Source organism: Erinaceus europaeus, chromosome 7 (genome assembly GCF_950295315.1).
Source record: "Erinaceus europaeus chromosome 7, mEriEur2.1, whole genome shotgun sequence".
Taxonomy (NCBI): Eukaryota; Metazoa; Chordata; class Mammalia; order Eulipotyphla; family Erinaceidae; genus Erinaceus; species Erinaceus europaeus.
Genome location: NC_080168.1, coordinates 8073905 through 8088582, shown reverse-complemented (window position 1 = coordinate 8088582; position 14678 = coordinate 8073905). Strand labels below are relative to the sequence as shown.

Sequence of the window (14678 nt, the reverse complement as noted above, 5' to 3'; positions counted from 1 at the left end):
CCCCAAAAGAATTGCTGTCCATACTCCCAGAAGGCTAAAGAATAAGGAAGCTTCCAATGATGGGGATGGGACATTATGATGATGATGGTAACTGTGTGGCACTATACCTCTGTTATCTTACAGTCTTGTCAATCATTATTAAATCACTATTAAAATAATCTAGTTCAAACATAGCTACCTTCTCCGATTATTATCATTTGCCCAAATTATAGCATTCTAGGAGAAACCAGCCGATTCCTGTTTCACATAGGAGCTAAAGTCTTCTTACTTGCTGTGCTGTCATATTCTAGAAGTGACTGCTACATAAGAGACATCAGACAATACTTCTGCTTTTATGCCTGTATTCATAATGGAAGCATACATTGTTCTTGGTAGCCCCCTCCCTCCCTTAGGTAGGACTGGCCCAAACATATGTCTTTAAAAAGAACAGATGGGGGAGATAGCATAATGGTTATGCAAAAGACTCTGCTTCCTCTAATGTCCCAGGTTCTACTCCCCACACCACCATCAGCCAGAAACAAGCAGTGCCTTCATCTCTTTCTTTCTTTGTTCCTTTCTTATGTCTCATTAACATAAATAACATGTTAAAAATAAATATCTGAAAAATAACAAGCCTAAATGCATTAAAAAAATCTCAACAGGGGGAGTCGGGCAGTAGCACAGCGGGTTAAGCGCAGGTGGTGCAAAGCGCAAGGACTGGTGTTAAGGATCCTGGCTCGAGCCCCCAGCTCCCCACCTGCAGGGGAGTCGCTTCACAGGCAATGAAGCAGGTCTGCAGGTATCTGTCTTTCTCCCCCTCTCTGTCTTCCCCTCCTCTCTCCATTTCTCTCTGTCTTATACAACAACAATGACATAAATAATAACTACAACAATAAAACAACAAGGACAACAAAAGGGAATAAATAAATAAATAAATATAAATTTTAAAAAATCTCAACAGAACAATGAGATCAGTCTTCCCTGGGAATAGCTTTTTAAAAAATTTTTCCTACATGTTACACTTTTTCCTTTTTCTTTTGCATGAAATGCATTTGTATGTTCTTCTCATATACCTGTAGCTATTTTTATTTTACTATAAACCTATCTAGATATCATCTTTTTTTTCCACCACTGAAGTTATTGCTGGGAATCAGTGCCTACACAATCCCACAAGTGCCATAAGCCATTATTTTCTACCTTCCAGATAGAAAGTGAGAGACATAGAGATAGAGAGGAAGAGATATAAAGGGGAGGAGAGATACCACTGCTCATAATCCTCCCTTCTGCAGACATTCCCAGGTGCCAAACCCAGGTCCTCATGCATAGTAAGTGAGCACTCTCACCCCTAAAGAATCTGTTTTAATTTCTAATAAATTCAAAGGATGTTCCCTCTCCTATATTGGAATTCACACTCTTGTATTGGTTATCCATATGATATATGATATTGCTATCATCACCAGGGCTTTCTGTTAAGTTTGGGAAAGTTATAGCTCTGCTTCTATCTGAGTAAGGTTTAGAAACACCCCTTCCCAGATACAGGATGTATTCATCTTCTTCCAATTTTAACTTATGTACAATGAATGGTCAGATGGACAGCAGGCTAAATGCATGCAAATTGCTTTCCAAGATGAGTACCAGACTCAACAAGAACATTAAAGGACTGGCCTTTTGTCAGGGCCCTAACACTCTTAAGGAGCAGAAACCTGCAAACCCCAGGCGGGAGCTTGATTATTTGTTGTTTACTTCCACTGATAGCTCTCTGTGACACCCCTGCAGCTGAATCAGTTCAAAGAAACCCTGAGCTGCTTTTAAAATCTGAGGCTTAATAATATTTATCTCTTAACAACGAAAACTTGCATTGTACAGCAGATTGTAATGTCAACTTGTAAGAAGTAAAAGTGCATTAGATTACAATTATGCTAGCCCTTTAGACTTGAACATGGAAACTGAGCACATATCAAATGTCCATTTCCTCTCTTTGGATGACAAGTGCCTCATAATATCCACAGGGCATTACTACCTCCCCTCCCATATTACATTTATTTCAATTAATTAACATTCACCTATTTATTTATTTCTGCAGTTCAGGAGAATAAACCAGGACATTTGATATTTGAAATGCCACCATGTAACCTCCTTGGGCAGTTTTTTTGGTTCTTCATATCTTAGGAAGAGAGGGAAAAAATGGAGAGAGAAAAGAGGAAGACATCAACAGAGAGGAAAGAGAGGGTGTCAGCAAAACATTCTCACCCCCAACAACATAGGTCCATCATGCACTGGGACCTAAGTGCCTCTCCCATCCCTAGCACCCCCAGAGATTTTTGCTTTAGTTTGTATGGAGTTTTGAGTTGTTCTCAGGGATGTCACATGGCCTAGTTGTTGGGAGCACCATGAGCAGTGTTCCCCGGAGTGACAGACATAGCACTGCTTCCCTCTATATCAAGGGCTATTTATTTTGTCCCTACGAGCTGTTCCGTATTTATCTCTGCTTCTGGTTCTGGTTCTGGTTCTCTAGGGGATAACTACAGAAAAGCAGATTCTTAGAGACACAAATCATTGCCAAATTAGGAGGCCGGTCTCTTTCTTACCTGAGCTGTGGCTTCCTGCTAACAAGGTCGGACTCACAGAGCACCTTCCCAGTCGACTTGTGACCACGGGTGGTCCAGGTGTCCCATCCCATTCCTGAGCTTTGACAGGCTCTCTGGAGGAAGAAGCTGGGTGATGTCCTCTTTCTTTGCCGTCCAACTTTGGTAATGGTTCAGTGCTGTGGCTGCGGACTTTTAGTTCCTCAGTCGATTCTGTGTATTAATCAGAATTGTATTCTATGAAATAAAAGTCAAATCATTCCCGGATTTCTTTAATAGATTAAAGAACCGTGTACTACCATACTTTGAATATAATCTTGGAACTTCTTGGAATGCTAAATTTGTGCTAATGAGAACTTTTAAAGATAACAAGCATTGTGTCAGGCAGGGCTATTTTTCCCCCCTGCAGAGTGGGGGTTAATGTTACTGAGAAAAAGCCCCTTATTCAACAAAGAGAACCTCATTGAATCTTAAGATCTTTAAAAATTCTTCTTTGTATTCACTTTCCAGGAAGCTCCTTAAAGAGCACTTCAAACACACTCTCTCTGCTTACTTTTCTTTCATTCAGTCTGCTACCTACTGAGACAAGAATTAAACCCAACCACTCTGCTAAAACTGTTTTGATAATACTACAAAATGCCTCTTAGTTGGAAAATACAGAGGACATATTAAAGCCACTTGACAATTTTGTGTTTACTCTCTTACTTAAATCATCAATTCTCTTGGCTGATGATCTGAAACGGAAGGTCTGCTTGTGTTTTTTTTTTTGTGTGTGTGTGTGTCTAACACCAATTCTGTGGCACTATTACTTTCTCTTTCTCCATGTGTTCCTTTAATGCAGGTGGTATTCTACCCTTACCATAAGTACCAGTTTAGCTACTGCCTTCCCATTCAATATATACCACTTCTCTCATTTTAACCTCTAGGATTTCACAGGCAGTCAACTGACTGTAAGTGATCTAAATAGTTTACCAGGAGGCTGGATCACTCTCCCCTGATATTTACATGCATTTATTCAACTACTTTTTGGTGGACTCCATCTGGCTGCCCTATGGGTAAGGCAAATATAACCCTTCAAATCTCAAATGGACATCATTTGCTACTAACGGTTCCTCCTATTCATCCAACCACCTAAACTAGAGAGAACTGGAGAGATACCACCTCCGCCCCCTTATCTACTGTCCCCCACCTCCGCCCCCTTATCTACTGTCCCCACCTCCGCCCCCTTATCTACTGTCCCCCACCTCCGCCCCCTTATCTACTGTCCCCCACCTCCGCCCCCTTATCTACTGTCCCCCTAGTCCATCAGTCAGCAAGCAGACTGCAGCTCTTATTTCTGAGTATGTTGCTCTGTCTTCTGTTTTACATCGAACTATGTCCATCTTAACTGACATGAATCCAGACTCTCATCATCTCCTTAGTATCAATGCACCTTGTCTCTGTGAGTCTCCAAAGTCAGAGCTCCGTATCATGTGATCTACTGAATACACAAGCACGACTCATTTTTTCCAGATTCATCCAATAGGACAAACATTCTACACTGCATCTAGAAAAGTGTTTGAAACGATGAAGTATTTACGACTGACACTAACTTGCTATGTTCAGAATAGCATTTTGTGTGGAGTGGGTGTGGTAGCCCATCTGTAATAAAAGAAATGTTTTAAAAAAGCGCATGTGAAACAGGTGTGTGTCTGACATTGCTTCTCACTTTCTTAACAACGGTGTTATTTCAGGACATAGATGTGATAGCCATTCTGTAATTCATGTAGCTGACTGTTTTAAAATACAGATAATGCAGCTGGTTTTTAGCTGGTTTTTATTTATTTTTTTTGATAATTCAGCATGTTTGCTTGCTTTGTTGATAACTGTTATTTTAGGGAATAATGTATAGTCATTCTGTAGGGCATGTAAATGTGTTTTAAGACAAAAATACAAATCTCTTCAAGCATCCTATTGCCTACAGATTATATCTAAACTCCTTTCTTTCTTTCTTTATTCCCTTTTGTTGCCCTTGTTGTTTTATTGTTGTAGTTATTATTGTTGTTATTGACATCGTTGTTGTTGCATAGGACAGAGAGAAATGGAGAAAGGAGGGAGAGACAGAGAGGGGGAGAGAAAGACAGACACCTGCAGACCTGCTTCACTGCTTATGAAGTGACGCTCTTGCAGGTAGGGAGCTAAGGGCTCCAATTGGGATCCTACACCAGTACTTGTGCTGATATTGGGGCAGCTTGGAATGTTCCTACTCATGACCACAGAATGTGAGCTCAGATCTACAGGGATGTAGAGGTCACATAGGCTCCTAAGCTGAATATGGGCCCCAGATCACATCAAATCGATAGGGTTTACAGTCAACAATACTTATACACCTTTCCCATATTTGGAAGCTATTCTCTTCCCTGATCCAGTTTTCTGGTCCTTCTGCCAGCCATGACATCATCTCCCCAGACCAATAACTTGGGTCCACCTGCATATCAGATGTCAGGCTCAAAAAACAAGCAAACAAAAAACCACTAGTATAGTCATGGGCCCTTTGGAATACAACTAAAATAGGCCTACTATCTATCTACAAAACGGAAACCCCCAAATCTTCATCTGCACTATTCTAGCCTTTAGGTTGATGATTAATCAACAATTTGTTTCAGCCACCAGCTTCCAGATGCTACCGGTGACGCCAACCAGATTTCCCTGGGCAGACGACCCCACTAATGTGTTCTGGAGCCCTGCTTTCCCAAAGCCCCACCCCACTGGGGAAGAGAAGAAGGCTGGGAGTATGGATCAATCTGTTAACTCCCATGTTCAGCGGGGAAGCAATTACAAAAGCCAGGCCTTCCACCTTCTGCACCCCATAATGATCCTGGGTCCATGCTCCCAAAGGGATACAGAATAGGGAAGCTACCAGGGAAGGGCATGAGATATGGAGTTCTAGTCGTGGGAACTGTGTGGAGCTGTACCCCTCTTATCCTATAGTTTTTGTTAGTGTTTCTTTGTTTATAAATAAACATTATAAAAATATACACTCCTATTAACTTATAGTCTTATAAATTACTATTTAATCAATATGAGAGAGAAAAATATTTTGAATGCCTCAAACTTCTTCATGCATACATAGACCCTAGTTCTGAGTATAGATTACTTCAGTCTAAACACTTAGTTTCATATTGGTAAACTGATCGAATTTGAACAGCTTTAAAAAACAAAAAATAAGTTAAAAATGAAGTACAACCCATGTACAAAAAAAACCCCTAATTTAAATATATTGTAGTGGGGCCAACTGGTAGGACACCTGGTTGAGTGCATGTTACAAAGGGCAAGGACCCAGGTTCAAGCCCCTCTCCCGTCCCCACCTGCAGGGGGAAAGCTTTGTAAGTGGTGAAGCAGTGCTGCAGGTGTCTTTCTGTCTCCCTCCCTCCCTATCTCTTCTAACCCTCTTGATTTCTAACTGTCTTTATCCAAGAAATCAAGATAATCAAAATATTTAAAAAGAATGGTTAAAAAATAAATAAAAATGAATATACTGTGGTCATTTTTCCTTTTTGAACTTATTTAATATTTCTGTATTTGAACTAGGTAATTACTGAGAGACTCAATCTACAAATGAAAATTGTCAGACCACATATGAAAATAGAACTTTAATTCTTTATCTATAGTAACCAGTTCAGAACCCTAACCACCTAATTCTTATTCAGAGATGCAGGAAGTCAGACCAAATAAAGTGTAACAACCAAGCCAGGAAATCAAACAGTCACCTGCACAAGAGAGCCCAGGTTTGCTTAATCACCCCAGGAAACACAGACCAATGCAAACTCCAAACTCCAAACCAATCAGCTAGGGCACCCTACCTTTTATTTAACTCATGTCCAGCTCCCCCACCCAGCAGTCTGTACTGAGGGCACACATGAAATCTTCCTTTTCTCCCTCTGTTAATCTTTCTCACTCTTCTTTCTGCCTTTGAACCTCAGCCAAAAAAGTGATGGTGTCTGACTGCCTCACTATATATTGCAAGTTCTGAATAAACAGCCTGTGCCTGTTCTCGTTTGTTTATTTCCACATCGCTACAGTCTCTTCCAGTTCCAAGATGCTACACAGTTATATAAACACGTGTCCTAAAATATCCATCTATGAAACAGAACTTCAACCAAGAGGATAGTCTTTTAATGACAACTTCAGAAAATTCTCTCTTGTCTTTCAAGGGTTCTCTGTCTATAAACCAAAGTCCCACTCAAACAGACATCAAATAGAAGAAGTCAAAATACTTTAAAAGTACTACATTCTAGCACAATAGTTACAGCAAGACTGCTTAATCAACCCTAGCTATTCAAGTGCCCTCAGTCAGAAAGAATCAAACGAGATGAGGAAAGACAATCACAGACTACTCCCAAGCTATTTATTCACAGTTTCATAATAAAATGGAATCCTTTGGCTTCCAAATGTCACAGCCTCATAGCTTAATGACCCATCTGTTTCACTCCATCACCACCCACTGTTACTAGAATGTAAACAAACCACTGCAAGTGTGTGCAGTATTATCTATCTCTACATTCTTCCACTGTGATCCTGAGTTTTCTCTCCTTATCACTTAGAATTGAAACTCGTACAACTCAAAACTTGCAAGATGCTCCAGTTTAACATGAATCTAGTGCTGTTCTTCTATTTGGACAGCATTTTAAATATGCAAAACTATACACCATGTTGCCCCTTGAACCACCAGCACCTGTCTTTTTGTTCTCATTCAAAGCATCCTTATATGAAAATCAGGGAAGCATTGTTGCAGTCTCAAACTTTCACTTAATACAAGTTTGGAAACAAATGATGATTTTCACTTTTTGTTTCATTTTCAAATTTCAGAAGCTAGTATTGAGTAAATGTTGGCAGTCATGTTCTGAGGAGCCTACACAAAGGAACTGAAGAAATTGTTGCTCAGTCATGCCTCTGGACCCTTTTTAAAACACTTTACTGGGGAGTAATGGTTTACAGCACAATTGTTGATACATAGGTACAACCTCCCTTCTCCCCTGTGATGGGTAGCTTGGTGTCTGCAAGGTATTCACTCTACCAATTTAGGTCCATTTCCCCATCATACACCAAGACCCCAATAGCCCTCCATCTCACCCCTCCATCCTTCTCTATAGTCCCATGCTTTGGAGCAAGACATCACACCTCTGGACCTCCTAAGCTGCCTCCTAAGTAGAAAACAACATAGGCTAAAAGCAGGCAAGAAAATCACAGGTGCTACTATTAAGCGTTTTATATTGAATTCAATATTGCTTCCCATATAGATTCAAGAAGAGTTTTCTTTTTTATTTTATTTTATTTTTTATTATTTATTATTTTTTTATTTATTCCCTTTTGTTGCCCTTGTTGTTTTACTGTTGTAGTTATTATTATTGTTGTTGTCGTCGTTGTTGGATAGGACAGAGAGAAATGGAGAGAGGAGGGGAAGACAGAGAGGAGGAGAGAAAGACAGACACCTGCAGATCTGCTTCACCGCCTGTGAAGTGACTCCCCTGCAGGTGGGGAGCCGGGGCTCGAACCGGGATCCTTATGCCGGTCCTTGTGCTTTGCGCCACTTGCGCTTAACCCGCTGCGCTACAGCCCGACTCCCTAAGAAGAGTTTTCTAATCTAGAATTGACTTCACCAGATATGTTTAGATAGGTTTTTCCTAATATGTCCAGAATGGGCCTTTTCTTTTCTTTTTATTAATGATTTAATAATGATTGACAAGATTGTGGGGTAAGAGTGGTATGATTCCATACAATTTAATTACTACCACCAGAATTCTATAATACCTCCTCTCCACTAGAAGTTTTCCTATTCTTTATCCCTCTGGGAGTATGAACCAAAGATCTTTACTGGTGTAGAAAGTTAGAGGTCTGGCTTCTGTAATATTTCTCTGCTTGTCATGTGTGTTGACAGGTGGATCCACACACTATCTTTCCCTAGTGGGGCAGGGCTCTGTGGAAGTGAGGTTCCAGGATACATTGCTGAGGTCATTTGGCCAGGGAAGTCAGGTTGGTGTCATGGTAGCATCTGCAACTTGGAGGATAAAAAGCATTAAGATGTAAAGAAAGCATTGTTTAATAACCAGGAACCTAAAGGTAAGAGGATAGCAGATGAGATCCGGGGTCTTCATGTTGAAAGAAGCTAGGAAGTTTATTTTATGTTTATTGCAAGGGGCCTATGACTTCACTAATTTTTTCCTGAGCCCCACAGATAACATGCAGGTGAGCTAAGAGTATTGTTTGAAAAGATGTTGTCAGAGTTGAGACTAGGACTAGAATGTTTTTTGTGTTTTTTTTCCCCTAATAAGTGCATCTTAGGATGTGACACTAAAGTCATTCAAGGACTTGTGGGCCTCAGGAGAAGCTGTTACCATTACCTTAATAAATACAGACGGTGTGGATTCATGGTTATTTCCAGAAATAACCTATCTATGGGGGACACTCTATCTTAAGGCAGTACATGCATCTGGAGGCAAGGCTTTGTCATCTGGAATTATCTTCTCATCATTTGAGTCCGTCTCCTTGTTAACCCAGAAAAAATACCTTCAGACAGGCTCATTTACTTTAGAACTGATAGGAATTTAAATTCTCCAGATGCAGGTAATCAAATTTGGTCTTTTTCTTCTCCTAATCACTCTGTCATTAATTTGTTTGTTTTTCCAGTCTGGGAAAAACCTAAAGGGAAGGGAGATTTCCCTTTGTGCCTCTACACTCCAAAATACATTTTCTTATTGAAATAATATGGGGACCTAAATAATTGCTTTGAAAAGAGGTAACTGGAAAATAGCCATTTCAACTAAGATATATCTCTGTGAGTGATAGCAGAGACATGGGTAATGGCACACCATTCTTGAAAGCCTGAATCCCCAGAAATTCAGCTTCTGGGCCTTGCCATAGGCATGGCTATGCAGTATGAATTGTTTCACATCGGTGCCCTGATAAACTAGAAAAAGCGACGACAACAACAACAACAACAAATCACATAGTGACTCAATAAAACACAATTAAGATTTCTCTAGAAACTCACTAAGCAGCAGTAGGTGAGTGCAGACATAAGCGGTCAGCAGACAGAGAGAGGTGGTGAGAGTGAGATTATCAGGACTGAAGAAGTTGTACTTAGTGACAGCTGGTGCCAAGTAAGGAGTTACCCAATAGAGCACACTGCAGGTGGCAGAGAAATAGCTCTGGGCATTTAATCTGTGAACTCGAGGGCAACAGAATATTGAACTGCCCACAAAAACTCACTATTGTTGAAGTGAAGAATCTGGCTGAAGTTAGAGCCCTCTAATCAGCTCAGGCTCCCACAGCCAGTTAGAAAAATAAATCCCGGGAGTCCGGCTGTAGCACAACGGGCTAAGCGCAGGTAGTGCAAAGCGCAAGGACTGGCATAATGCAAAGCGAAGGACTGGCGTAAGGATCCCGGTTTGAGCCCCAGCTCCCCACCTGCAGGAGAGTCGCTTCACAAGCGGTGAAGCAGGTCTGCAGGTGTCTATCTTTCTCTCCCCCTCCCTGTCTTCCCCATCTCCCTCCATTTCTCTCTGTCCTATCCAAAAAGAACAACATCAGTAACAACAAAAAAGCAACAAGGGCAACAAAAGGGAATAAATAAATAGAATTAAAATAAGACATATTAAATATATATATCCCATTAAAAATAAATAAATAAATCCCAGCCACCACCACCACAACAGTATTATTATAAATGTACAAAATCTAGAATTCCCTCTTCTGCATTAGTGAGTTAGAAAATGATATATCAACAATGGACACTTCCATGACTACCTGAGAGATTACATCATATCAAAACTGACACCATCATTATCTTCTCAAAGTGGCTCTTTCTTCTGCTGGAAAGATCATGATCCCTATAGTTAGATGAGCTTAATTTCACATTTCAGCTATTAATCTGTCACTTCACCTTAGGCAGGGATATTTGAGACCTCAATTTTCACATCTGTAAGCAGATATAATAACAACTGCTATCCCTGTGTTCTAGAAAATATCAGACTAGATGGTGTTTATTACAAAACACTGCTAGTAAAAATTATAACTTCTGCCTCAATGAGACTGTATTGTTTCGGATACAGAACCTCATCCATGCATGGTTTCATCTCTATTGGGCTTACCTTTTCATTTCAGATAAGAAGAGAGAAATGGAGAGACACTACAGCTTATCTTATCCTAAGCTTATCCTAAAGCCACAGAACCATGGCATATGTCCTACCTGGTGAATCATCTCTCTAGCCTGTTTTAGTAACCCTTTAGACATTCAAGGAAGAAAAACTAAGAATTATTCAAAACTACCTGGTTTTCCCCATGTGGGAATCCCTACAACTTAGCAATTTTCAAGGCTCAAACAGACAACAAATGTCTGGCACTTTGCAAGGTTTCTCACTCGTCCCTGTCATTGTTTTAGTGCTACCTTTCACCTGACTCTCCCTTACAGTAGCTCTCTTCAGTTGACTTTCTCTTTACCTCCAGAGTCGATTCAATAGCTTCTCCAAAAAAATAAAAAGATTTTTTTTTTTTTAGACTCAGGTTGAGTGCTTCAGCTAGAGGAATAAAGGAGACGACATAACAAACACCAATAACAAAAATCACTCATTGATGATGTAGATACAATAGACACTGTAGCCAAAATCACTTCTTTTTAGTTAGCCACCGATTTTTAATTGACCAACTACTAGATGAGTAAAAAGACAAATGATTTGTCTGGGAAAATGAATATTGTCTGGAAATATGAGTGGTAACACAGCTATCAAGAGGAGACTTTAGCTTTCATTGTCCTTTATGCTTTTTGCAATATGTAAGAGGATTAAACCATCGTACCATATAGTTGCTTCTGTGAACATCTATCTGATTATGACAGGAGGGTTTTATATCTGTAGTTTGTGACTGATGCTCTGGAAAGTTGCACTCTCACAATGGGGTCTCTTGGTTAGAAAATATAGGCTTTAATTCGGCCCAGTTGTTCAGGGCCCAGGTTCATGTCACTGAAGAGCACTTGAGTTTACTGAGGGCATAAGAAATGCTATGGAACTGTCTCATCATATTGGCACAGTCAACAGGATCAGAGTCCCCCATTCTGTTCCAATTGCTAAATGATGAAAGCAATGAAAGGTGATCAAGGCAGATTAATTAGGCAGAAAAGACAACAAACACATATGATAGAAGGAGCCCTGAGATGAACTGCATTGACTACCGTCAAATCTGGGAACTGTAGCAGATACTGGAAATCATCATGACAGCTCAACAAAGCAGTTGTGTGTATATGTAGTGATGATCCTTATTCTGTTTTGGGGGAGCACAGCTCCGGAAAGGGGACTGTCGGGTAGGGAGTTGTTCACCTTACTGGAGAGCTTGGCTGCACTGTAAACTTTTTATGTATTTGTAAGCTCCTGTTAGGAGTTTGATTACCATTATTATTTATTTTTATACAGCAGGGGGAAATTTAGAGGAGGAGGGGGATAAAGAAGGAGAAAGAGAGACACCTGCAACACTGCTTCACTGACTGTGAAGCATCCCCTACAGGTGGGGACTGGGGGGGTTGAGTCCTGATCCTTGTGCCTGGTAACGTGCAGTCACCATGTGTGCCATCACCTGGCCACTTTACACACTTTATAATTAGTTTTATAGGTGGATGCATGTATCTGACTTTTCAAATACATTGCCTGGCTCCTGCATTTGATTTTTAAAGAGTTGAGAAGAAGCAAGAAAGCTCACCATGACCATGTCCTTGCTTTGCCATATCTATGACCCAGGTTTGAGCCAGTCCTCTCATGCCGGGGGTCGGGGGAGGGAGTTTAACTGCTGTAATTTAGTGCTCTTCCCTATGTCTCTGTTTTTTTCTATTTTTATCTGAAAAAAATATGACCAAGAGTGGTGAGGTCCTAGCAATGAATATGTGTGTGTGTGTGTGTGTGTGTGTGTGTGTGTGTGTGTGTTGCTTTTTTTGAGAGGAAGAGAACACTCAGAGAAGTGCTCTATCATATGTCATGTGGATCCAGAGACTGAACCTGGAACCTTAAGCATACAAATCCTGTACTCTATCACTAAGCCAACACCCTGGGCATGTAATTTAGCTGCTACAGAGCTTGTCTGCAGGGCTCCACTTGGTCTCCCTCTAAACACGAGCATTTGTTGATTATTGGTAGACCTTTTTCTGGAACAACTGAGCACTGGTTTATTACTTTTTTTTTTCAATGAAAAAAACCTTTTAATATTCAAATGTGGGTGGTCTTTGTTTCCTTGGCTATGTGTTCTTTCACTGTGAATCTAGAATTTTTCCCCGCTCACCTGGACTAGGGTTGTCTGGTGGTCCATGGTATCTGTTAAGACTGCTGTGGCAGAAGCAGATGGAGTCAGGCAGTCTGCCACAGCTCATACATAAATGTCAGCAAATGCCGCGCCTTCTCCTAGAACTTCCATTATACCAGGTCTTTTTGAGAAAAGGTGCCAATGGCCTCTGCAGCTCCACAAAAAGAGAGCACCAGGGAATAAGGGAATTTTTTAAATTGCTTCTCTCTTGTGTGAACTCTATCATTCGGGGTCACTTATGTCAATTTCAGCATCTAAAGGATGTCTTGTCTTTAAAGCTATATAGAGAACAATAGCTTAGATGTCTGCAATGCCATGATATTAAAGTAAAGTAAAAAAAGCACATAGGAGGGAGTCGGGCTGTAGCGCAGTGGGTTAAGCGCAGGTGGCGCAAAGCACAAGGATCGGCATAAGGATCCCGGTTCGAACCCCGGCTCCCCACCTGCAGGGGAGTCGCTTCACAGGCGGTGATGCAGGTCTGCAGGTGTCTATCTTTCTCTCCTCCTCTCTGTCTTCCCCTCCTCTCTCCATTTCTCTCTGTCCTATCCAACAAAGACAACAACAATAATAACTACAACAATAAAACAACAAGGGCAACAAAAGGGAATAAATAAATGAAATATTTAAAAAAATAAAATAATAATAATAATAAATCACATAGGATAAAACCTTAATTTTCCGGTTCTAGCCCCCAGCTCCCCACCTGTAGAGTGGGGGGGTCGCTTCACAGGTGGTGAAGCAGGTCTGCAGGTGTCTATCTTTCTCTTCCCCTCCTCTCTCCATTTCTCTCTGTCCTATCCAAGAACGCTGACACCAATAACAACAATAATAACTACAACAATAAAACAAGGACAAAAAAAGGGAATGAATAAATAAATATTTTAAAAAGTTTAAAAAATTAATTTTAATTTAAAAAGACAAAAATGCAATTATTTAATAAGGCAACAAAGTAGATTTAGTATATTAAATTATGGTAGAATATATTGAGAATCACAATAATAGTTTATGTATAAAGATAGGCAGAATCTTTTAACATGTGATTTAATGTCACACAAATGGCAACTTTCAAAGATGTAATAAAGAAACTGGCTTCCTGGTTCCCCAACACACCACCTCCCCAGCCTGGGTCTTCATCCTGACTTATTCACCAGCATGTCTTCCATTGTTGCAAGGAATCACATTCATTCTTAGGGCACAAGGAATCACATTCTAAAGATCATGTCTGTCTTTAGAAATTCTCAGCCAAACATTCACATGCTTTCATTACTCACATGTTCTAGAAGTGTGCAATATATATGTATATATAATTTTATTATTTATTTACTTTTTCCAAGAACACCTGGAAGAGAGTAGCCAGACTCTTCAGACTCAGACCAAAGCCACTTGTTCTGAGTATATCCTTCACCACTAATCCTAATAAATCCTAATCTTACAAAAGCGAGAGTCACAGAGTTGAAGGGTGGCCATTAGAACCTGAGTACAAGCGAATGACAGCACACACTCAAGTTCCAATCATACATCTTCCTGTGACATTCTCACAATTTGGTATGTCCCAACTATTGGCTCGATATTCTCTTTCTCTCCTTCCATCCTCTACTTTATTTTATCCATCTTCTCCTCTTTTCTCTTTCTAAAGCTTTTTTTGCCACTAGGATTATTGCTGGGGCTCAGTTCTACACGACAAATCCAGGACTCCTGGTAGCCATTTTTTTTTTTTTAAATTTGACAGAACAGAGAGAAATTTAGAGGTGAGGTTAGATAGAGAGGGAGAAAGATAGACATCTGCAGACCTGC

At 40.3% G+C, this 14678-nt stretch overlaps 1 protein-coding gene across 1 annotated transcript in view; it reads right to left on the bottom strand.

The window, feature by feature from the left end:
- Positions 1–14678, bottom strand: part of NYAP2 (neuronal tyrosine-phosphorylated phosphoinositide-3-kinase adaptor 2) — a 311899-nt gene that overhangs the window by 75561 nt on the left and 221660 nt on the right. The window contains exon 5 of the mRNA XM_060193685.1: positions 2568–2777. Coding sequence (XP_060049668.1) covers positions 2568–2777 — 210 coding nt within the window. The remainder of the gene's footprint in view (positions 1–2567; positions 2778–14678) is intronic.